At 32.6% G+C, this 23089-nt stretch overlaps 2 protein-coding genes across 3 annotated transcripts; both read left to right on the top strand.

Annotated features, from left to right (window-relative positions):
• The first annotated feature begins 1235 nt into the window (after nucleotides 1–1235).
• LOC111365406 (probable protein S-acyltransferase 7) lies at nucleotides 1236–8423 on the top strand. The gene is made up of 5 exons (XM_022985929.1): nucleotides 1236–1620; nucleotides 2623–2805; nucleotides 5599–5889; nucleotides 7339–7572; nucleotides 7671–8423. The coding sequence occupies exons 1-5, from the start codon at nucleotides 1522–1524 to the stop codon at nucleotides 8169–8171; spliced, it is 1308 nt and encodes a 435-aa protein (XP_022841697.1). The 5' UTR covers nucleotides 1236–1521; the 3' UTR covers nucleotides 8172–8423.
• Nucleotides 8424–18370: 9947 nt separating this feature from the next.
• On the top strand, nucleotides 18371–19315 carry LOC111365840 (double-stranded RNA-binding protein 3-like). 2 transcript variants are annotated; one of them, XM_022986353.1, is made up of 4 exons: nucleotides 18371–18496; nucleotides 18576–18822; nucleotides 18908–19127; nucleotides 19240–19315. In XM_022986353.1, the coding sequence occupies exons 2-4, from the start codon at nucleotides 18643–18645 to the stop codon at nucleotides 19245–19247; spliced, it is 408 nt and encodes a 135-aa protein (XP_022842121.1). In that variant the 5' UTR covers nucleotides 18371–18496; nucleotides 18576–18642; the 3' UTR covers nucleotides 19248–19315. The 2 variants fall into 2 exon arrangements, with proteins under 2 accessions (XP_022842121.1, XP_022842120.1); XM_022986352.1 differs by lacking the exon at nucleotides 19240–19315 and having other exon boundaries at nucleotides 18908–19218.
• The last annotated feature ends 3774 nt before the right edge of the window (nucleotides 19316–23089 follow it).

Below are 23089 nucleotides of genomic sequence, written 5' to 3'. Positions count from 1 at the left end.
ATAACAAACGAGGATTACAACAATATCTGCATCATGAAATAGAAATTTTAATTATAAGAAAAAATTCAGAGGCAAAAAAAATTATCCAAAAAAACTGTGTAATAGCCGGCAAACAACAGGCTGTCGGCTGTTAGCTTATAGCAGCCAAATGCTTAATCGTTTGACTCCAAAAGATGGACATAAATTTTTTTCTTCTTAAAGTTAAAAAAATTATAGATCTTTTAAAAAGAATTTATCTACTAATACTAATCTATGTCAAAATAAATTAACGATTAAAATATATACTAATTTAACGAAAACGAGATTAAACATGTGTAAATATACTTACCGGTTCGAAGTGATTAATATAAAAAAAATTTCGAGCTCAACATTCGATAAATTTTTCAGATTTTAAGGTTGAATCAAATGAAAGATGAGAGTATTTTTATCTGTGTTGAAATAAATAGATAATAAATGTTAGCTAATTTTGAAACTTTTAAGTATAAAGTGTTTGATTTTCAATTGTTAACTAAAAGGATATTAATGTCTAGTAAACAAAATAACATTTTGTAATTATATAATATACTTAAGGACATATTGTTTTTTAATGTTCAATAAGTCATTGTGATAATATCCAATTGTTAAAAAGTCAATGTGAAATTTTGATGGTTTAACCGAGACAATTTTAAAAGTACCCGACCAAATATAGCCCATGTTTGAGCCCATCTTCTTTCCTTTTTCGTCTGTTCCAAATTATATATTACTTGCCTTTAATAAAATTGAATTTAAATACTATTGGTGCTATGCAGCAATCTAGGTGGCACGATATTAAATAATATATTTATTTAAATATAATGTCACATAATTAATTTAATTGAACCTATTAAACATAGTTATCTAGACAAGTGTTAAAAAACATTAGTCTTTTTTAATTTATCTTATTATCAACAAATATGAACCACTCTTATTTAAATTATTATTTAATGTAGATATGTGTTAAAAAGAATATAATTAAATTTTTAATTATATTAATTATATTTTTTTAATATATGTGAAAATAAAATAAATTAAGGAGTACTTTGTACACTTACCTTTATTATTCATTTGGAAATGCCGCAGCCGCAGGAACTTGGATCCGATGTCACTAGGGATCGGGAAATGATCCAGTGGAGAGTGGGGTCCACAGCCAATCCCAAACGGGTCCCATTCCAGGAAAATCCAATCAAAGCATGCCACGTCAGTTTGACCATCCTGTAAAGCGTGCACCTTCACATCAATCCCACTGTCATCTAAAAAGCAGAGCACACACAACAACCCACCGTGCCAAGGCTCCCTTCGCCCTCCTTCTTGTGACTCTTCGCCGTTGCAGGAATCGAACTCATTTAACGGCTAATTTTGTCGCCGGAGAGTTCAAATTTCAAGTAACCACTCATTTTATATTGTTGTGCGTGTATTTATAGTAGCATTAGTTGATTGTGTAGAGTTTTGGTAGTGGGGGTTTGTATTAAAGATTTCAACTTGAGGGACAAGGATAATAGAGAGATGTACGTGGTTCCTCCTCCGAAGAGGCCCGATCCGCTATCCGGATCCACTGATGGGTCGGATACCCTCCGGATTTACCAGACTTGGAAAGGCAGCAATGTGAGTGCTTTGTAGTTGATGATTATTATGCTTCATTAGACATTTTTTCTATATCACCGTTTGTTTCTCATTATTTGCCATTAAAATAAAATATATGACTGTTATTAATCACATAAAATCACATAAAGCCAAACTTTCTATTTATTATTTGAGTTTTTCACTCTTATTCTTATATTAATGTGGCTCAAAGGGGGCCATAATAAATTCTCCATTCATTGGAATTTGTGGTGCTAGTTTGAATTGGGTAAAAAGAAGTTTATCTACGGAAAACAAAAGAGAAGAAGAAAAACTTCGGCAAAGCCTTGATTTTTGTCTCATTTCATTTAATTTATTAACAGTTGAGGCATGGTAGAATTAATTTTGGGCGAAAACGGTTTTCCGATGTAACTTTATGACTCAGTGAAACCAGAAATGTCAGAATGGGATAAATGAGGATAATTATTGTTAAGGTTAACTCCCATTGTCAGGGTATTAATTAAATATATAAATAGCATATGTGAATCCGGCTTTATCAGGTTGCAAACTTGGCTTTAGTAAATTAGAGCTCATTATGATTGGTAAGTAAGACATCTTTTTCTACAAGGGATGTTAGTTTTGACTTAATTTACACATTTCGCTACAGCAGTTAAATACTTAAGAACCCTGATTTGCGTGGGTTTAAAGGTATAGTTTCTTTTCTTGAATCAACTTGTACTGTGGTTTGCTTCTATATAATTTTTTTGTTTAGTATATAAGGAGTATAATTACATATAAATTTAAGATTGACATTTGCGCTTCACCCCAGTTTAGATTTTTGTGGTGTTGGGAATATCCCTCCCTGTTATATATAACAGGCTCTGGGAAGAAATAAAAATTGTAGTGCTGGAACTTTGATGTTGAATTCATTAGCCTGGAATGCATTTGGTCATTTGAGATGATATCCTAATTCCTTGTCATTTATGGAGAATGTGTTGTTGCTTTTTGCTAAGTTTTTAAATTGTTCGGTTGCTTATCTTGTTGCAGAAATTTTTGCTTCAAGGAAGGTTTATATTTGGGCCGGATGCAAGGTCATTGGGGCTCACAATATTCCTGATTGTGGCTCCTGTCGTTGTTTTTTGTTTATCTGTTGCTAAAAAGTTGGCGGATGATTTTTCGCACCACTGGGGAGCATCAATTATGTTTGTTGCCATTGTTTTCACATTTTATGTAAGTCTCTCTCTCTTCCGTGGCAACATTTTTTGGTCTATTAGATTTTTCATTTTTGTAATTGCTGTGCAATTTCAATTTTAAATTCCTTAGGTTAAATATCACTGTAAGAAAACTTTATTCATCGAGGGAGACACTGTTTAATGGTGCTATTTCTAATTTAGAGTTTCTAACACGCTTGTTATTTTGAGGAGCTCAGCTAGGTAATGGCGGAGTGAAATGATGAGTACATGACTCTTCAGTTAGGTAGTTTTCAGCTGTGGTGGGAGCTGTAAGAATGTAAGATAGCGTTGGCCTTTACATTTTACATAATATAGATGGTGCGATGATTTTTTCTTATGAACTTCTCCTTGTCTTTATTGTTTGGTCATCCTAAATAGGCCTTCGGGAGAAATACTATGCTGTGGGTTCAGAGAGGTTTCCTTATTCAATGATTTGAAGAAATTATATTTTTCTGATAGACTTAACAGTTACCAAATATATTTCCTCGTCTCATCAAGAAGAGCCATTACTGAACTATATACTTCTACCAATAATTTACATGGGAAATCCAAAGCTATAGCAAAGCACATTTGTGAGCTTATGCTGAGCGTTTCTTCATCCTAGAGACTTTTGTGAATTATCATGTTGTATAGGCAGTTCTAATTTAAATGTCATTGAATGTTTTATTTTTGAGGCCATCTAGTCGTACTGGAAGTATTTGAAAAGAAAGATATCATCTACCATCGGAAAAGTCCCAGTGAAGAAGCTTGCCTTTTGCTTCTTCACTCCTTTGGTTCCTAGAGACCAGAATTTTGGGATATTTTAGTTGCTTGTTCTTCAGCAGCAGGAGCTACTACTAACCACCTTTTTTTGCCTACTACAATCTGCATTCTATCTTATTATTTCCTTCCAAAATACCGAATGTCTTGACTTATTCAATAAATTATAAAACCGTTGGAAGCTGGAATGATGATTGGTGGACAAAAAATTGAGCGACTGAAGTAACGAGGTTTGTTTGCATTCTATCTTATTATTTCCTTCCAAAATACCAAATTTCTCGACTTATTCAATAAATTATAAAACCGTTGGAAGCTGGAATGATGATTGGTGGACAAAAAATTGAGCGACTGAAGTAACGAGGTTTGTTTATTTTGGCGAATGATATGCTTCAAATTATGGCATCTATACTGATTGTTGGACTCCATGTATACTTCTTGATGAACTTTCTAATTCAGCCAAGGACTCACTACTTAATAATGCTAAAGTTAATAGTTAAGACATTTTGGATAGGACATCTTGGGTATATTCTATGGATGGTTATATTCTTCATTTTTTTTTCAAGAAAAAATGAAGAAAAAAGAAAGGGAGTGGAAAACAGTTAATTTTCTAACTTATACAATAGGGGCTACGTGTATTCATGAACTAAACTGGTTTTACTTTGATTAGTGAGACTTTATATTGTAGCAAGTGGTAAAAGCTAAAGTAACAGTCATAGGTGGGAAGCACCGACACGCTGCTGGCGTCGATGTGTCGGTGTCCGACATATATCAACACTAGTACATCTCCGACATGTCACCAACGCATGTCGCTTGTGTCGTGTCGGAGATGAAGAAGAAGGAAGAAGAAAGAAGAAAAGAAGGAAGAAGAAAGAATCCTGTGAAGAAGACGACGGAAGAAGGAAGAATAAAGAAGAAATGAAAAGACCTGTTGACTGGAAATTAAAAGTTGTGTAAACCAATGTAGTTTTCATTGTTGGGTCCAATAATATTAAATGCATTTTGTAAAATTAGTTTTTGTAGCATATATTTAATTTACTTTTTTGTTTCAATTTTATACTATAACAAAGCAAAATGTAAAATTTTATGTGAATTAATTTTTTTACCATTTTACCCTCCATTAAAAAATAAACTTAGTTATACATATGATGCAATAAATATAAAATATTATTACTTTAGACTATTAAATTAAAATAAGTTCAAAAATATTATTTTAATAATGTGTCAAACTTTTTCAAAAAATCGCGTTTTGGTGCTTCTTGGGTCATAGGGTCAGGATGGTAGTTTTATATTCTATGTTTATACAGGGATGGTGTAGATTTTTTCTCAACACCTAATGTTGATGCAATTAGTAAAGTAATCTGTTCATTTGTTCTTCCAATTAAAACCAAGTTCTTTACATGATGAGGTAAATTATCTCTGGTAGTTGCTGCGAGTTTGGGTTTGTACTGACTTATCTTATGTTAGACCTGTAACAGGACGTTGGCCTTCAAACTTGCCCTGATTTGTTGGTAACGTATCCCTTTTTTATGTTACCTGATCGAGTAAGCTTTTCTATGCATTACTACTATAACACTATCAACCATGCTTTGTGACTAAGTTGACAAAATAGAGCCATTGAGACATCAGTCAAAGGAATCGTTTCCCACCCGGGAGCTACTTTACCATATTCTGAATTCAATGGTTTTAATAAACTCCCCCAACGTCATTTCATTCCATTTAGGATTAGCTTAGCTATGGATTAGGTTTGATCAGAAAAGATTTTGTAGGTGGTGCTAGTGCTATGAATTATCACCACATTGTATTTGTTGCTGATGGATTGATTTTGGAGGTTTTGTGATTAACAAAAAGATTTTTCGATGAGAAGGTTTCTTGCTTACTTATGCTGGGCTGGACCATATATTTTTGGCTTAGACATTAGATTGTTATCAATAGGTAGCAGTAACTGGACATGTACTTTTTGGGCATGTCACGTAAAAGAATCTTGAAACTTTATTCGATGTTGAATAACTTTTTTTCTCTGTTGAATTTTCAGGATTTAATTCTTCTCCTACTAACTTCTGGAAGAGATCCAGGTATAATTCCTCGTAATGCTCACCCTCCAGAACCTGAAGGTTACAATGGAAGTGCAGAAGGTGCACAGACCCCACAGTTACGCTTGCCTCGCATTAAGGAAGTTGAGGTTAATGGCATTACTGTGAAAATTAAGTACTGCGACACATGTATGCTTTATAGACCTCCACGCTGCTCTCACTGTTCAATATGTAATAACTGCGTTGAACGATTTGATCATCACTGTCCTTGGGTAGGGCAGTGCATTGGACTGGTAAGAGTGCATTCTCTAGTACTTGACTTGCTTTTCCACTGCTACTTCGTCAATATCTAATCTCGAGTTGAATGTCGCCTTGAGTAGAGAAGCATATTCTGAAAGTTAGGTCCTGCAATTGCCAATGAAAGTGTTGTGTGTTTTCCTTTTTAAATAAGCAACACACTGAATTTTCCATTTCAACTTTAAATATTTGGTATGCACAACTTCATTCTTGGACGTGTAACAAATTTTGAAATACATAACGGAATAAAATTTTGCTTCCAAAGAAATGGATAGAGTGAATAGTGTGAATTATCACCATTGACATATGGTTGCTGTGGAGCCTGGTTTTAAGGTTGACCTTTGTACCTTGCCAACATTTCTAGTCATATAACATATTAGACATCTAAAAGGAGGTTGGACACTGAATTTGTAGTGATTTATTGGTTTTATAGTCGGTCTTCACAATTTACCAGAATAAGTAGGCATTCTCTGTATTTGAACTTCAGGAGTATAAATCATACATCAAGGTTTAGTTGATGGATTTGCATAACCTTAATCGAAAAGATGTTTTAAATGCTTTTTTTTTTTTTTTTTTGCCTGAGATAACCAATATTAATTGTGATGCTGTTGTGTGAAAAAATTGTGCTACAGTTTATGTTTTTCTTTTTTATAGCATCACCTTCACACCCTGCTATAGCACATCATTCACTTTGAGATTCATGCTGATATTACTGTGGAATGTCTTTATCAGAATATTTTTGCTTTCCACTTCAGTCAATTAGCAATAACTTTTCTATGGACTTGGGTTTGCTGCTTCAGTTTCTTAATTATTTTACTGCTTCAGTTTCTTAATCAATAATCTCTGCATATGTCTTCAATTAATTTGGTTTGACTTTCACATTAAAGTGTTGATTTCAATGTTTTATATCGTGAGATTTCATTGAATCTCGATAAAAATACTTAATAAGAGTTCTTTTTTATTTTTTATTTTATCAAATAGTAATACTTGGAGACCTTTTCTTTAGCCAAAAGTTAAAGAAATCTATACAAATCATGGCTATGAATGACATGTCTGTTTGACTGAAACAGTCAGACTAAGTCATTAAATCATATTGTGCCAATTTGTGCAATTTTTCCATATTTTGCCGATTGCATAGCCCTAGTCAATCTTGCTTCTGGTTATTAAAAAAAAATAATAATGAAAAAATAAAAAAATTCTACTGTTGGTTTTATTTTTGATAGCCCATAATTGCCAATACCCTTTGTTCGACATATTTAAGGTCAGAAATTTACTCTGGTCTAGAATCATTAAGTTCTTGGTAACTCTGCCATTAGGTATATACTTTATTACATTGTCTAGAACTGAATCTCCCATCTAGTGCCATTAACTATAGACACTATTGTCTTGTGGTTTATAATTGCACTTTGACTCGTGTTCTGAATCTTTAACAACTTTGATCGCAGAGGAACTACCGCTTCTTCTTCATGTTTGTATTCTCGACGACTCTTCTTTGTATATATGTTTTCAGTTTCTGCTGGGTTTATGTGAAAAGGATTATGGTTAGTGACGAGATATCAATATGGAAAGCGATGGTCAAGACCCCCGCTTCTATTGTTTTAATTATCTACACCTTTATATCAGTTTGGTTTGTTGGTGGTCTTACTGCATTCCATCTGTATCTCATCAGTACGGATCAGGTCAGAGCTGACCTTTCCCTTATCAACCTGGTATTTGAACATTAAAATTATCATGCTTTTGTTGTGACTAATGGAAAAGGTTTCCGTGCTGTTTGCAGACTACTTATGAAAATTTTAGATATCGGTATGATCGGCGTGCCAATCCCTATAACAAAGGAGTTTTTCAGAACTTCATGGAAGTATTTTGCAGTCCTGTCCTTCCATCTAAGAACAACTTTAGGGCAAAGGTACCGAGGGAACCTGCTTTGCCAGCTCGATCTGTAGGTGGTGGTTTTGTTAGTCCAAATATGGGTAAAGCAGTGGAGGATATTGAGATGGGAAGGAAGGCAGTGTGGGGAGATGTTGGTGCTGTCTTGGATCAACACGAAGGGCAGTTGAGTGACAACGATGGCTTAAAGGAACGTGGATTAGGTGAAATGTCCCCAGAGGTAAGGAACACTGTAGACAAGGGTGATCGAGCTGGAATACATCCCAGGAGATCCAGTTGGGGAAGGAAAAGTGGAAGCTGGGAAATGTCCCCTGAAGTTCTCGCTTTGGCATCTAGAATGGGAGAGTCGAACACATCTGGAGGAAGCAGCAGTACTCTCCGACCAACATAGACCAAGTTGCAACGACATTTGGACAATGCTCAAATTCATATGTTGATCTTAGTTAAATTCGGTTTAGTGGTGATTTAACTTACCATATTGTTGTGCCATCGTATGTGACTTGATTGACGGGCGTGGAGTGTTTCTTTGGCTGTAGCTAAAGGAAAAAAAAAACGTGGCTTTGTATGAGGGTTGCTTTCTTAATCCCAATTGTGTATTGTGTTGATTGAGTTAGTAAAGAGTTCTAATTGTTTGCTTTGGCCATTCCTTTTTGTTATTTTCGTAACCACACGGGTATATTGCTTCTTTTGAAGTATATAAATTACAGTAACATAAGAGGGGAACATCTCTGTTGGATCTGTTATACCAAGGGCGAAAATAGTAGGTCTTTACTAGGGGTGTAAGCGGTTCGGTTTTACCAATTTTTGACAAATTTTCAAATCAAACCGTTTAAAACGGTTTGAGAAAAACTCAAACCTAAACCAAACCATTTTGAACGGTTTGAAAAAAAATCAAACATAAACCTAACGGTTTGGTCCGGTTTTAAGCCGCCGGTTTCGCCATATATTTTTTGCCCGTCTACTTTTATGTCATTAATTCATTGAATTTAATATATATTTATATCTCACTAGTAATAAATCTAAAACAAACTAAGCCCCTGTTTGAATCAAATTTTTGGGACAAAAAAATGAAAATTTGGATTGTTATTCTACAAGTCAAGCCGTCTTTGTTAACCTGCTATTTCATGTGTGGGACCCAACCTCCTCTCCAATAGTCAATTTTCTCATTATGATGATATGAAAAATATGGCTCAAACAGAGACTAAATATATTTACTATAAATTTAAATATTAACTAAATCAAAGTGAAATTACAATAAACTAAAACACAGTTTTTTTTTCATTTTTGTTCACCTTTTTTAGGTTAATGACGATAAAATAACGTTATAATACAAGTCTACTAAACTAGATATAAGGTCAAAAAAATAATGATGTCCAACAAGACCTCGTGATTATTATATCTGAAAAAAAAGATATTGATTAAACAAAGAGAATAACCAACTACAATAATAAAGCAATTGTTTATAGTATCTAAACATAACAATTACACAAGTTTACGTTTGTATGATGTTATGAAACACATTTAATTTCAAATTCTTACCTTAGTTTGCTCCAAAAAATTATTGATCTGAAACTTTATTTGTAGCAAATATTATCACCGAAGATCTAGAATCTCTTTGTCTTCGATTTGGTATAATAGACTTCAATTCGACTTTGAAGATGCGTGAAAAATCCGAAAAGAAGTGTGTAGTGTCGGTGGCTCAAAACTGTGTTGGGTGTCGACTGGAGTTCATCTAAATTTTGACGAGGAAAAAAGTTTTTGATAGATTATGTTAGTCTTAAAATTATTAAATATATATTAGGATTATTGGATGATGATGATGATGATAATAATAATAATATATCTGTATTAGAAAATTAGGAATTGACAAAAATACCCACAAATGACAAAACTATTGAATTTTACATATTTGGATGAATTTTTAAAAATTTTCATTTTTTTATTTTTATATATTTTTTCACCGATCCGGTTTGATTTTAAACCGTAATTAAAATTCTCAAACCTAAACCAAACCATTTTGACCGGTTTGGTTTGGGTCAAAATCATTTCGTTGACCGGGTCCACATAGCACCAAACCGACGGTTTCTAAAATGCAATTTCGATTCGATTTTGCGATTTTTGCTTACAGCCCTAGTCTTTACATATCTACCAGCGGACAATGATAATGATATCTAATAGGACATGACATGACGCTTAACGAGTCAATAAACTTGCAGAAGATTCAGAATGGAAGTCAAGAGACAAAAAACTTTAATTGAGTCAACAAATTTCGTAGAAGCCTAAAATGTGAGATCTGATCCTGTGCAACATTGGAAAAAGGACCAAAAAGGGTAGAATAAATTATGACTTGTATAATCTAATTTTGCCATTACTAAGTTAAATTATGCAAGCAAATATAAACGTCACCAAGTAGCATTTCTTTTGGGCTGGAAAAGTGAGGAAATACCTGCTAATAACCTAAATATAAGAATAAATTGTGAGATTAAACCTGAAAAGATAATTGTTTGAAGAATAACCTTTAAATAATAATCTTTCCAAAAATACCCCCTCATAGAGAATTTGCAACTAAAGACATTACAATGTATAAAAACCTTCAATTAGGTCCCCAAAGAAATATAGATCATGAATCTTTAATAAATTTAACCCCAAATATTATACAAAATTTCATTGATCTAAGAAATGCAATAGATAATGAAATAAGTTATTTAAAAGAAGATCTGAAGAGCTTTTAAATCTTAACCTCTCCGCTGTACACTCCGACCAAATGGTATCAGAGCTAAGTTACGAACCTAAAATTATGATGAACTTAGTAGATGAAGAAAATATAATCGAAGAATTTTTGAAAAAAGTTGAAAAACAAAAAAAAACCAAGTTATCCCTACTTACTTAAAAACGCCACCAATTAAAGTTTTGAAGATATACACAAAAGACTAGAAAATTTAGAACATAATCTACAAATTGGAAATGCTATTTTAGATAAAAACCTTAAAGGAAAAATAGGATTATAATTAATCCACTTTAAGATTTTAAGATAACACAAAAAGAAAATAATAAAGGGAAAAAATATGAAGAAAATCAATATATGATTACAGATGTAGAAGAACTAGAACAAAAATTCTTAAAATCTACTGGTGAAAAATATGATGAATATAAAAAACAGTTAGAAGAATTAATTGAAAAAATGGAAAATACAAAGATGAATACCAATCCATCAACAAGTCGAGATATAAAAATAGAATTCAGTAGTGATGAAGAATATGATTATCCTTATCATACAACAATACCTATTAACGAAGATATTAATCAATATAGAAAAACACAAAAAAGATACACTGAAAATATAAGAAAACAATCCATAAAAGAAATTAATCCAATGAGAACTTATAATGAATCAATCCACACAACAAGAATATGGATAGATTTTGATTGTGTAGATAAAAATAAAGTCATTGAAACATGGATGAAAAGTACAGACTTAACAATACAATTTAATAAATGGGAAACATATACAACTTTTGGATTTATAGAACATACATTCAGAGGAATTGTTTCTGAATGGTAGAGAAAGTTGCCAGAATCTATAAAAGAAAGAATAAAGTATGGAGAAAATAGAATTGAAGTATTAGATAATATAAATACTTTAAATGATCAAAATATACAAGAAATATTAAAAAGATTTGAAAGAGCCTTAAGAACAGAGTTCTTGGGAGATAGATATGCTTCTAATAAATAAGATAGAAAACAAGATGAATATAATGAAGGAATGATAGCAATAGAAAATTTGAGAATATGTGATGTGTGTGAATTAGAAAAATATACATGTAAATTTGAGGAATTATACTATATATTAAATCAAGAAGATTATCAAGAAAATAAGCCTATATTAAAGTCTTATTTTACGAAATTACTATTCCCATGGGGAATCAAGTTATTAAAAGAATATGAGAAATTATTACCTATAACTCTAGGAGAAGAAGGAGGAGTAAAAATAGATAGTCTCGGAAGTAGGATTGAATTTACAAAAAGAATGATAGGCATGTGGTGCAGAGAAGCTTTAAAGAGTAGGAAAGCATATAAAATAAGAAAGAATTCCTTGTGTTGTTACAAAGATATAGGCCAAATAGAACAATTTGAATGCGATAAGAAGAAATATAAACCATATAAGAAATATAAAAGAAAATTCAAAAACTACAAAAAAATTAAGAAAAGAAATTTTAAACCACACAAAAAATATTTCAAGAAAAGAAATTGGAATAAAAAATCTAAACCAAGAAATATTAAAAAATGTAGATGTTTCATCTGTAATGAAGAAGAACACATTGCCCCTCAATATCCTAAAAAGAAGGATAGACAAAATATAAAAACTCTTAGAATTTATGAAAAAATCCAAGATGCTAGTGATATAGAACCAATTGAATATTTTGGAGATTTAAGCAGTGAATGCAGTAGCATTTATGAATTAGTTACATCCTCATCAGAAGAAGATTCTGAGGAGATAATATATATGAATCAAGAGATACAACAAGCAGATCTAGAAATAGAAGTTGAAACAACTGAAAAAGTTGAAGACTCGATAGAATGTATAAATCAAGAAATTACCTTTGATATTAAAAAATACAAAGGAATAACCAAGAAAATATTAGACCTACAAGAAAAAGATGTATTCCATTAAAGATTCTTAGGAATACTACCAAGAGTAAATAAAACAATTGTAAGTATGAATTATAAAGAAATGTCTATCAATATAGAAGATATTATAAGAAAAACAAGAATTCCTATAATTACAAAAGAATGGGCAAAACAAAAGTTATCGAAAATTCCGGAAAACATAAGAAACAAATTGAAATGCATTGAAATAGGAGGTGTCCAGATAATGGTAAAATGATTTTTTAGAGAAGGTATGGACATACCAATAGAAATATATTGTATGGATAACAGAATCTTACAAGATCCTATAGATGCTCTATTAGGAATAGTTGTAGGAAACTTAGTCTATCAAAAGATAATATTTACAGTAAAACCAAATTATGCAATATCACTAATTGATGAAAATATTGACCAAAGTTTCAATCTATATTATAGAATTGGAAACATGAAAATGTTACGAAAAAGTAAGGCCATTAGCATAAGCATAAAATCAATTTTTGCTTTTAATACCAGCCATCATAATAATCTAAGAAAAATAACTAATAATTTATCATACATAAAGATTTTGAGGAATTAACACAATATATACCTCCTAGAAAATACCAAGAACATGAAGTTACTATACCAAAACAGATAATGCTTAATTTCCATAAACAAGTTAGAGAAATTAATTCTGAAGGAAAACTGGTAAGAAGAAATAGTGTCAGCCTAAAAGGAGATAATCTTATTGTAAGATTCCCCTCTAGACAAGACTCTAAGATAAGCAAACTCAAAAAATTAAGTATTGCTGAACCATCGAGTTCACAATATTACATTAAGACAAGATATGTAAATCAAGAAGGATATAAGAAAAATCTTCTTGTCCTAATAGACACTGGATAGATAAAAGTCATGTAAATGCTAAATTTGTTAGTCATTTAATAGATTTTGAAATACCAGAACCATATATATTCAAAGATTATTTAGGAAATAATTTTAAAATAAGAAAATATGTAAAGTTCCCTCTTATACTTATGGGAGAGGATCAGAAAGAATATACTAAAGAAATAATCTATATAAAGATGAATTATATGGAGTTGATCGTTCACCTATATTACTAGGGATGAACTTTCTTGAGAAACATAGTTCTTATAAAATCTGCCAAGAATATTTAAAAATAACAGTTGATGATAATTCAATCATCATATCAAGAATAGATGAAAATATGAAATCATTGTTATCATGGAAAGGGTAATTAGTACTAATTCCATGAGTCCTTATATTGAAATTACACTCAATATAAAAAGTTATTGCAAAATTAAATTTCATGCTCACTTAGATATAGGAAGTACAATAAACTTATGCTTACTAAATGTACTACCATCTGAATACTGGAAATATAATTCAAAAAAGATTGTCACCGCTACAATAGCAGGTGGAAATAAGGTAATATACAACAAATAAGTTACGAAAGTACCTTTTCTAATTTCATTTAGAGAAGTATTTGTTGATATAATATATATGTCAACCATAATTGGTTGTGATATTTTATCAGGACAAAATCTTCTATTAAAAAATATGCAACATTTATACAATATATTAATAAATATATGTTCACAACTCCTTGTACACACAAAATAATTACACCAAAAATAAATAAGGCTGTTACCATAACATATAAAGACATAAACTATCAAAGTTCCTCAACCCAGCGTGGTGGATGTTGGAATACAGAAAAATTTAAACCAGTTACAGTCTTAAAAATGACAACAGAAAATAGGTTAGAAAAATTGAAAAAAGAAATTTCTGAAACATATTCTGAAAATCTATTAGAAAAATATAATACAGACAAAATAAAGGCAAAAATAGAATTAATCAATCCAGACACTATAATAAGAGTCAAACCCATGAAATATAGTGTAGATGACCAAAAGGAATTTAAAGACCAGATAAAAGAACTGCTAGGAGCAAAATTGATTAGGCACAGTAAAAGTCCACATAGCAGACCAACCTTTATGGTTAGAAAACATAGCGAGATAAAAAGAGGAAAGGCTAGGATGGTGATAAATTATAAAAAGTTAAATGAAGTTACCAAATTTGATGGATATTACTTGCCAAATAAGGACACCGTTATTAAGCAAGTACAGAATAAAAAGATATTATCAAAATTTGATTGTAAGTCAGGGTTTTAGCAAATCATACTTACAGAAGAAAGCAAACCATTAACTACATTTAGTACCTCCAATCCTTTGGACAATACGAATGGGATGTAATGCCATTTGGGTTGAAAAATGCACCACAGATATTCCAAAAACGAATGGATGAGGTAATTAAATCAATTACTCATTTTTGTATAACATATGTAGACGATTTACTTATTCATTCAAATAATATAGATGAACATATTGAACATCTTGAGAAATTTTGTTATATTATGAAAAAACATGGTATTACACTTTCTCAAAAGAAAGTTGAGATAGCTAAAACAGAAATAGAATTTTTAGGATTATTTATAAAAGAAGGAGAATTGCAATTGCAATCTCATATTGGAGAGAAACTTCAAGAATTTCCCGAAAAAATCAAAGATAAAAAACAATTGCAAAGCTTCCTTGGTATATTAAATTATGTTGAAAGATTCATTGAAAATTGTGCTAAACTGAAAAATTATTTTCTTTCAAAACTAAGAAAAAATATAATGTGGTCTTGGGAAAAACAAGATTGTGAAAATATAAGAAAGGTAAAAGAAGAATTAAAAGTATTGTCCAAACTTATAATTCCACAAGAAGAATATTTATTTATCCTTGAAACTGATGCTTCGAATAATTACTGGGGAGCAGTATTAAAGGTTAAAAAGAATAATAAAGAATATAAATGTGAAAAGAATTGTTCTTGTCCTAAGATACTTGTAGGTTATACATCAGAAACATTCAAAGAAGTTGAAACGAGATATAAGACGAACATGAAAGAACTCATTGCTATAAAAAGGGGAGTTCAAAAATATGAAGATTATTTATTACCAAAAAAGTTTTTGATTAGAATTGATAATACTCAAGTTAAAGTTTTTTCGAAAAATAATGTTGATCCATCTATTGCTAATAGATATATTATCAGGATACAAATTTGATTTTCATACTTCAAATTTGATATTGAATATATAAAAGGTAAAACTAACTTTCTTCCTGATTATTTCAGCAGGGATAAAGCTAGAGCAACTAAGGACAAAAGTCCAAATACTTGAGATAAAAGTTTCCTATTTGGAAATACAAATTCAAAATATCCAAGATAGCCTTCAAGGTAAAAATATAGCCCTTGGGGCAGAAGTAATTTGTACCAAGTCTAGTATTCCTTCACAGGGACCAATAAATACTAGCTCTCTCCCCGAAAATAAAGGAAAAGAGAAGAAGGTAGTAGGAACCCCTTCACAGGGAATACTTAAGCCTATTACTGGTAATGAAGATATCAAAATTCTCACTAGGGAAGATATTCAAAATATTAAAAGTGAAGGTAGCTCTTCACAGAGCCAAACTGAATCTAAACTTTCTATTGAAAGAATAGATCCAAAAGATATTGTCAAAATATGCTATGAGGCAAAATTTTCCAAAAAAGATAACCATGAAGAAGTCATATTCTTTATTGTTATTTTTAATGTTTTATCAGATTGGTATCTGAAAATAGAAAAGTGGATGAAAACTCTCCACTATGCAAAATACAACAAGATAAACTTCTATCCAGAAGCACCAGCCAACTGGGTATGAAACTGTTTCGAGATAGGAAATATACTCTGTATATATCCCAGTAAAGATCTCAAAGAAATAGCACAACTTCCAGCCAACGTCAGAAAAGCTGTAAAAAGATATACTGAAGTTGTCAAGACAACAAACATATACATCAGATTCCATTCAGCCACTATGGAATAGGATCCCGTTCTTGAACATATGTATCCATCATTCCATATTATTAAAATAGGACTTACAAACCAACATTTTTTACCAACCAGTCAAAAGGTTGTTAAAAATGGATACCAAGATATTATAAATATGATGCCCTACAGAAGAGCAAAAGGGTACAAAGAAATATTTGAGCATGTAACTCAGATTATTATTGAGAAAGAAAAAATATGGATTTATCCATCTGAAGACCATATAATCTACTTAAATGCAAGGATGACTATAAAGGAAGAAGACATATGTTATATTGACCAATTATTATCCGCAATTATGCGAAAAAACTGTGCAAACTATTCTGGAACTACAGTGACCACCATTGTGAATACTACGTTGTGGAAGATATAAGTCAAGCATCCCTCAACAGTGAAGAACTCCCTGTAGAATTCTTTGATTCAAAAATGAAAAAGTAATAGTGACAAAAGTGGCCCTTTATCACTACTTTAATAAAGAAATTTATTAAAAAAAAACTGTGACTACTAAAAGACAAAAGAGAGTACAAGAAAGTCTTCATAATTGTGACTACTCACCTACTGATTGTCATAAGTGAAAGACAAATTCAAAGATAAGACAGATAATTTCTAAAAGAGAGGTCCATCTAACAAGAAAATAATGGAGAAATTGGTGGAGATAAGATTATAGAGCTAGCCAACAAAAGGAAGAGGGAGACACCTGTCAAGAAAAGATTCTCAAAGTCTTCTATAAAAGGGAGGAGAGACTCAGAAGAATCATATCAAAAAAGAGATTTTTTTTTAATCTGTATATACCACTTGTATTCAGAAAATTTTTAGGTAGTCAAAGAAGAGCAAAGCCTGTAATAAGGTAATTACTTATGGAGTTCTAAACTTTATAAGGTGAGTACCAAAGGTATGTAAATATAGATTGTAAGCATGTGCTATTTCAATTGATGAATATTAAAGTAAAGTTTGTTATGTTCAACAAAACTTTCATAAAAGGATTTCGTTAAATTTCTCATGATTCCTCGGCAGTAAAGATAGATATTTTAAAAGATTTTCAAAATATTGATTTTGAATGGATGTTAGCCATTCCAAAGTACTCATTTTTGATGAATGGTTTAGGGAAAAAATGCAGTTTTCTAACAAAATCGTAGCATCTTGTATGTGAGTTATCTTTTTAAAATTTCATTCCAAGTAAGAACTTGATTCTGAAAAGAGTCTAAATAGAGGTGAAAACAGAGACTCTAGATACTGTGAGATAGCGTCTGTGGAAACACGGCTAGTTTTCTAGAATGAGAAATGCAACCTTAATTGAAAAACCTTTTTGCGGAAGCAGTTGTGGACCCAAATGATTTTAAAAAACATTTTAAACTTTACTTGATTCAGAAGATTGATTAAGTACATGCAAAACATTTATAAGAGCATACTGAAGGGAAAACCTGTTTACTTTTATTCGATTACTGTAAGTTATTTACTCGCTTTTACATGCTTATGCTTTGATTAAGTTTGATGAACAATTCACAAGCATCCACATCCACTTCTAATGATGATAATGATCCTAGATTATATTTAGATAAGAAAGATATTTCGCTTTTACTTAAATTAACTGAAAAGTCTGAAGACATTTTCTGTTGGCCAAGAAAAACTTGAAAAAATATATAGAGATATAGATTATTATTGTGAGTATAATATAAAATTTGATTCTGTAAGAACTAGTAGAGAAATAAAAAAAGTAGAAGATATTATAACTAAATATAAAGATATACAAGAAGTTTCAGAAGGAATAGTTCTAGGAAACATAACTAAGAAAGATCAGCCTAGAATCTTTGAAGAATTATCAAGATACAGAGAATATTTAGAAGTGTCTGAAAGATTGAAAAATATAAACATAAGTCCTGATTAACGAATCCCGAAAGGAGAAGAAATATTGTAAAATTTAGAAAAGATATAGGATACATCTTGCAAATAATAAAAGTAAGGGTAAAATAGTATTTCCAATAGTAAAGTCATTGTGGAAAATAGAACCAATAATCCGGTCATTCAGAAGACTGACCCCTGGAAAAGTAGACTTCCAATTTCAGCAAGTCTCTGTCTGTGTCTGTCTTAATACTGAAGACTTTTACTCTGATCCCGAAAGGAGAACTCCCATTGCTTATGCAGGAGTAGGAGAGTCAAATCGCTTCAATTGAGTAAGCTCAATCTCTGTTACTTGTTTAAAATATGTTGGTTTATGCAAGTTGTTTGATGGGTTTGGTTTCTTTTAGGCAGATATGTACAAGAATCAGCTACAAGAACTTGCTCAGAGAAGCCGATTCAATCTCCCTTCATATGCTGCATGAGAGAAGGTCCTGATCATGTTCCAAGATTCAAAGCTTCTGTAAATTTCAATGGAGAAGTTTTTGTGAGTCCTACTTACTGCACCACTTTACGGCAGGCCGAGCACGCCGCGGCTGAAGTGGCTCTCAATACCCTTTCTGCCAGAGGTCCTTCAAGATCCTTAACAGCAAGAGTTTTTGTAAGTTCATTTCTGCTGCGAATGGTTAATTTGCTTCTATATATTAGCATGTTCATATGTTCAATCTGTTTCTATATCTACTCAGGACGAGTCTGGAGTGTATAAGAATCTCCTTCAGGAGACTGCTCACAAAGCTGGACTGGATCTTCCATTGTACACAACCATTAGAACAGGTCCTGGTCATGTTCCAGTTTTTACTAGTACAGTAGAGCTTGCTGGAATGAGTTTTACTGGTGAATCAGCCAAGACAAAGAAACAAGCTGAGAAGAATGCTGCAATTGCTGCCTGGTCATCTTTGAAAACAAGTACATTTTATATGTCATTTATTTCCTTTCTTATCAATTGTTCTATACATTGTTGAATGTTTAAAAAATATTGATTCTTCTGTGAGTGTCAAATTTTAATTCACTGTCTCAGACAAATAAGGAAGTCGACAACCGGGATTGGGACGACGAAGATAGAGTAATCTACGTAAGGTGCTTTCCAATCTTGGACGCAAAGATGAAATTAGAGTAATCAGGAGAAAGGATCATATTCATCAGACACAACCCACATATTCTGGTTCTGCACAGCAACAACAATGTAGGCTAATGGATCTGTTTTCAGATTCTAATTTGGAAAAATCAAGGCAAAAACAGAACAGTTTTCTATCTCTGCTCCCTCCTCCACCCAGAACAATGTCAAAAATCTTACCCCCAAGTTTGTCCACAAATTGTCAAGCTTTCTATCAAACAGATCCAAAGACTGCCCCAACACAAATCATGAAGAATTCACAAGCTGAACTCCAAGAAGCGTCAGCCATTGTGGAAACGGATAAGGATGGATTGCTCAATGGTATATCGAAGTTCATCAAGAAGCCTATTGAAATGAGCAATAATAGGAAGCTCAACAATTTATTGCCTGATCAAATAGCAGATGATGCAAGAAATACCCATATTAGAACCAGCCTTATTGGGCTAACGTCTCCATCTAAAATTGCAATTCCTGCAAGGGTACAATCCACAAAGAACAGCTCCAGCAGTTCAAACGAGTTCAGTGATCCCAGTATGCGCAGCACCACCACCAAACTTAGTAACACGGAGACCCTCTCCCCCAACAAATGAATCTGCTTCCACACAAGTTAGCCCTGCATTTAGCAAGCTAAATCTATGAAAAATCGCATACAAATGGACCCATATTTTTTAAGTTTTAATTAACCCTTCTGAATGGATTAATGGCTCTTAATCTTGAGAGCAAAATGGAGTTACTGCATTACTGTAAAGGCGAAAGGGTCCATTAAATGAGTAGTGGAGGAGTGCGTTAGGTTGCAGAGAAGGGCAGATGTTGGTAGCAATGCGAGAAAGGCCATTTAGTTTACCAGTCAGAGAAATTATTGTATCCCGTCTTCAACAATAAATGCTGTCTATCTCTCTCATGCTCCTATTGAATATATAGACGAATTATTTAGTATTTACGGCTAGGATTCCTCTCTCTCTTCTTCAATTGTACTTAAATCTTACCCTTCACTTCCCCGAAGTCCAAGGTTCAAATGTTCAAACAAGTACTATGCTAACTAGCCGTTGCGTTGGAGTGGGAGATTGGTTGCTGCCAGGGCCGATCCTGTGATTGTCGGGGCCCGAGGTGAGTTCAAAAATTAGGTTCCAAAATCAACGTAAATGCAAAATTCAACGATATATTATGTAACATATTATTAACTTCAAACTTAATATTAAAACAACAAACAAATATCTCAATCATCTCACAATTAATAAAAAAACTATTTTCCTTTTCCTTCTTTTAATATTAAAAAAAAAAAACTTTGGGCCAAAATAGGCCATTTGTGATTTTGGGCCTGATGCACGGGCAAATGAGGCTTGTGCCCAGGACCGGCTTTGGTTGCCGCGAGGACTGGATAAGTAGTAAGAAGAAGAAAACGATGTTGCCATGGAGTTCGATCTTCTCTGATTCTCATGATTCAGAATAGATTAATGGGTTTTGGCACGTAGCTTATTGACCATATTTTTGCCAATATTTGTTAGAAATTAAAACATGGATTTTATTCTAAATTAAAGTTAATAATTAATTTTAACCATACATCTTATGTGTATCATAACTTTTCAATCACATATTTTATCCAAATTTTTTTTTTAATTTACTAAAAATCTCATTTTAATTCCCAACAAATAAGGGCTTAATATAAGTATAATCAATCTAAATATATACCCAACTTTTTCGAAGGGTTCATGGAGTCAGAGCCGGAGCTACTTAGAGTCCAATGTGGGCAGTTGCACGCACTGGACTTTAGGGTTGACATAGAAAACTCCAGTATGCTTGCACAGGACCAAGAAGAGAAGAATTTACAGGTCGAGCCATTGATGAAACTTGAAGCTACAGTTGAAGTTAGGAAAATGAAGGAGAGTGGATTGAACCTTTTCTTAATTGTGGGCCTTTCTCTTTTGGGCCTATTCTTTTAAAAAAAATAATTGGCCCAATCTACTGGTCCTGATTTAATGGTTTGTATAATGAGGAAATTACAAAAAACAATGTGTTTAAAAACCATAATTCTAAAACTAGGTACAAAGTTTAATAATGTATAAATTAGGTTTGTATCAAAAATTAAAATGCCCCTTTCCATCCCCTCACTCTCCATCTCATTTTGTCTCTCATGTCTCTCGTATCTGTGCTCTTTCACCATCTCACGTCTCCATCATCGGAGACCACCATAGGCCTTTTCTCTGCAAGCGTCGGGAAACTAAGTGCCTCTTGCCTCGCCTCGTTGTGACGAGTGAAGGTGCTGCGATGGACTTCTTTGTCGCGACTGTTGCAAAATCTAAGCGTCGCAATGAGCTTCAATGCGTCGACCTGAGGTGTTGATGGTGGTGGCGGCAGTGGTCTTGGTGGCGTGGTGGTGGTGTTAATGAAAACGATTTTCCGGTTAAAATCTGAGCGCCGCGACTACGAAGTTGTCACGACGTCGGTCCGAGCATTGATCTTTAGTATGTGTGCTGATTTATGTAATCTGTGTAACGGTCTCTATATTATTGCCGTGAGATGGGTGGTCTGGTTGGCTGTGGTGGTGATGGGTGTGGGTGTGGTAGTGTTGGCGGCGTGGTGGGGTTAGATATGGTTGGTGGTGGTTATCTTGTTGTGTTGTTGCGCGGGTGTAATTATGTGCGGTGGTATTTCTGATGCGTTGTTGTTGGTGGTGGTGTGATTTTTCGGCACTTTTTTGTTGTGTTGTCGGTTTTGTTGTGTTGTGGGCATGGTATTGTGGTGGTGTCATAGACACGGTGGTGCTCATGATGGTGGTGGCAAGAGGCGGTGATGCTCATAATGGTGAGGTGACGAGTGGGGGGTGTCTGCGACCAATTATTTGGGCGTCTGTAACCAATTATTTGGCTGATTTGTGACAAAAAAATTAGGTGTATGTGACTAAAAAATAATTTGTGACCAATAAACTGTGATCTATGTGACTCATAGATAAAATGTGACCTATAATTTGAATCATTGGTGACATCGAAATATTTGATTTGTGACCACAAAATAATCTGTGACCAATAAATTTGATATTATGTAACCAGTAAATAAATTTGTGATCTATAATTATGAATTTGTGACCATTAATCATGTAACGGTGATTTTATTATCTTTATTTAATAAATATTTTTAATTAATTAAATACAAACTTGATTTTTGAATTTTCAAACAATTACCTCATTTTTGAATTGGGGTAAACATAACACTTATGATGTGAATTTTCCCCTTATATAATTGTTTGCTTTTACAATTGAATTTCAAATAACAAAGCAAGGAAGAAGCCGGCAAACTCCTTCCATTGCGCACGCTCTCTGACCTCCTGTCGACGAGTCTCCATCAGGATTGCCACATCGCCTCTCCATGACTTGTGAGCCTCTGATGAGCCCAATCCCTGTCTCTCTTTGTCTTTTTGTTTCTTTTTTTGGTTTTTGTTCTTTTAGACTCTAGTTCATCGATTTATCATTTATCAATTATGGGTCATGATTGTGATTGTTCACGTTTATAACTTATGAAAATTGGGAATTTTGTGTATTTGAGAATATGTGATAATATGTGGTTGTAAACTGTGATTTGTGATAAATAATAAATTGATATTGAAAATTGAAATTTGATGATAGTTTAATATGCGATTTACGTTTAATTTTCATACATATGGAATGATTTTTCCAACTGAAACAAAGGTTCCAACATATGCATGGCTTAATAGTTTAATACTGTTTTAGCTTGTTTTTCATTAGTTTTATGCAGAGGT

Source organism: Olea europaea, chromosome 17, assembly GCF_002742605.1.
Source record: "Olea europaea var. sylvestris chromosome 17, O_europaea_v1, whole genome shotgun sequence".
NCBI classification, from domain to species: Eukaryota; Viridiplantae; Streptophyta; class Magnoliopsida; order Lamiales; family Oleaceae; genus Olea; species Olea europaea.
Note: the sequence above shows the minus strand (reverse complement) of the source record. Positions and strands in the feature narration are given on the sequence as shown.

What these genes read in the sequence shown, in the direction of transcription:
- LOC111365406 (XM_022985929.1), top strand. Translation starts at nt 1,522, where the DNA reads ATGTACGTGGTTCCTCCTCCGAAGAGGCCCGATCCGCTATCCGGATCC. An exon ending in AGACTTGGAAAGGCAGCAAT is followed by an intron (nt 1,621 to 2,622) that starts GTGAGTGCTTTG and finishes ATCTTGTTGCAG; the next exon opens with AAATTTTTGCTTCAAGGAAG. An exon ending in TAGGGCAGTGCATTGGACTG is followed by an intron (nt 5,890 to 7,338) that starts GTAAGAGTGCAT and finishes CTTTGATCGCAG; the next exon opens with AGGAACTACCGCTTCTTCTT.
- LOC111365840 (XM_022986352.1), top strand. Translation starts at nt 18,643, where the DNA reads ATGAGAGAAGGTCCTGATCATGTTCCAAGATTCAAAGCTTCTGTAAAT. An exon ending in CCTTAACAGCAAGAGTTTTT is followed by an intron (nt 18,823 to 18,907) that starts GTAAGTTCATTT and finishes ATATCTACTCAG; the next exon opens with GACGAGTCTGGAGTGTATAA.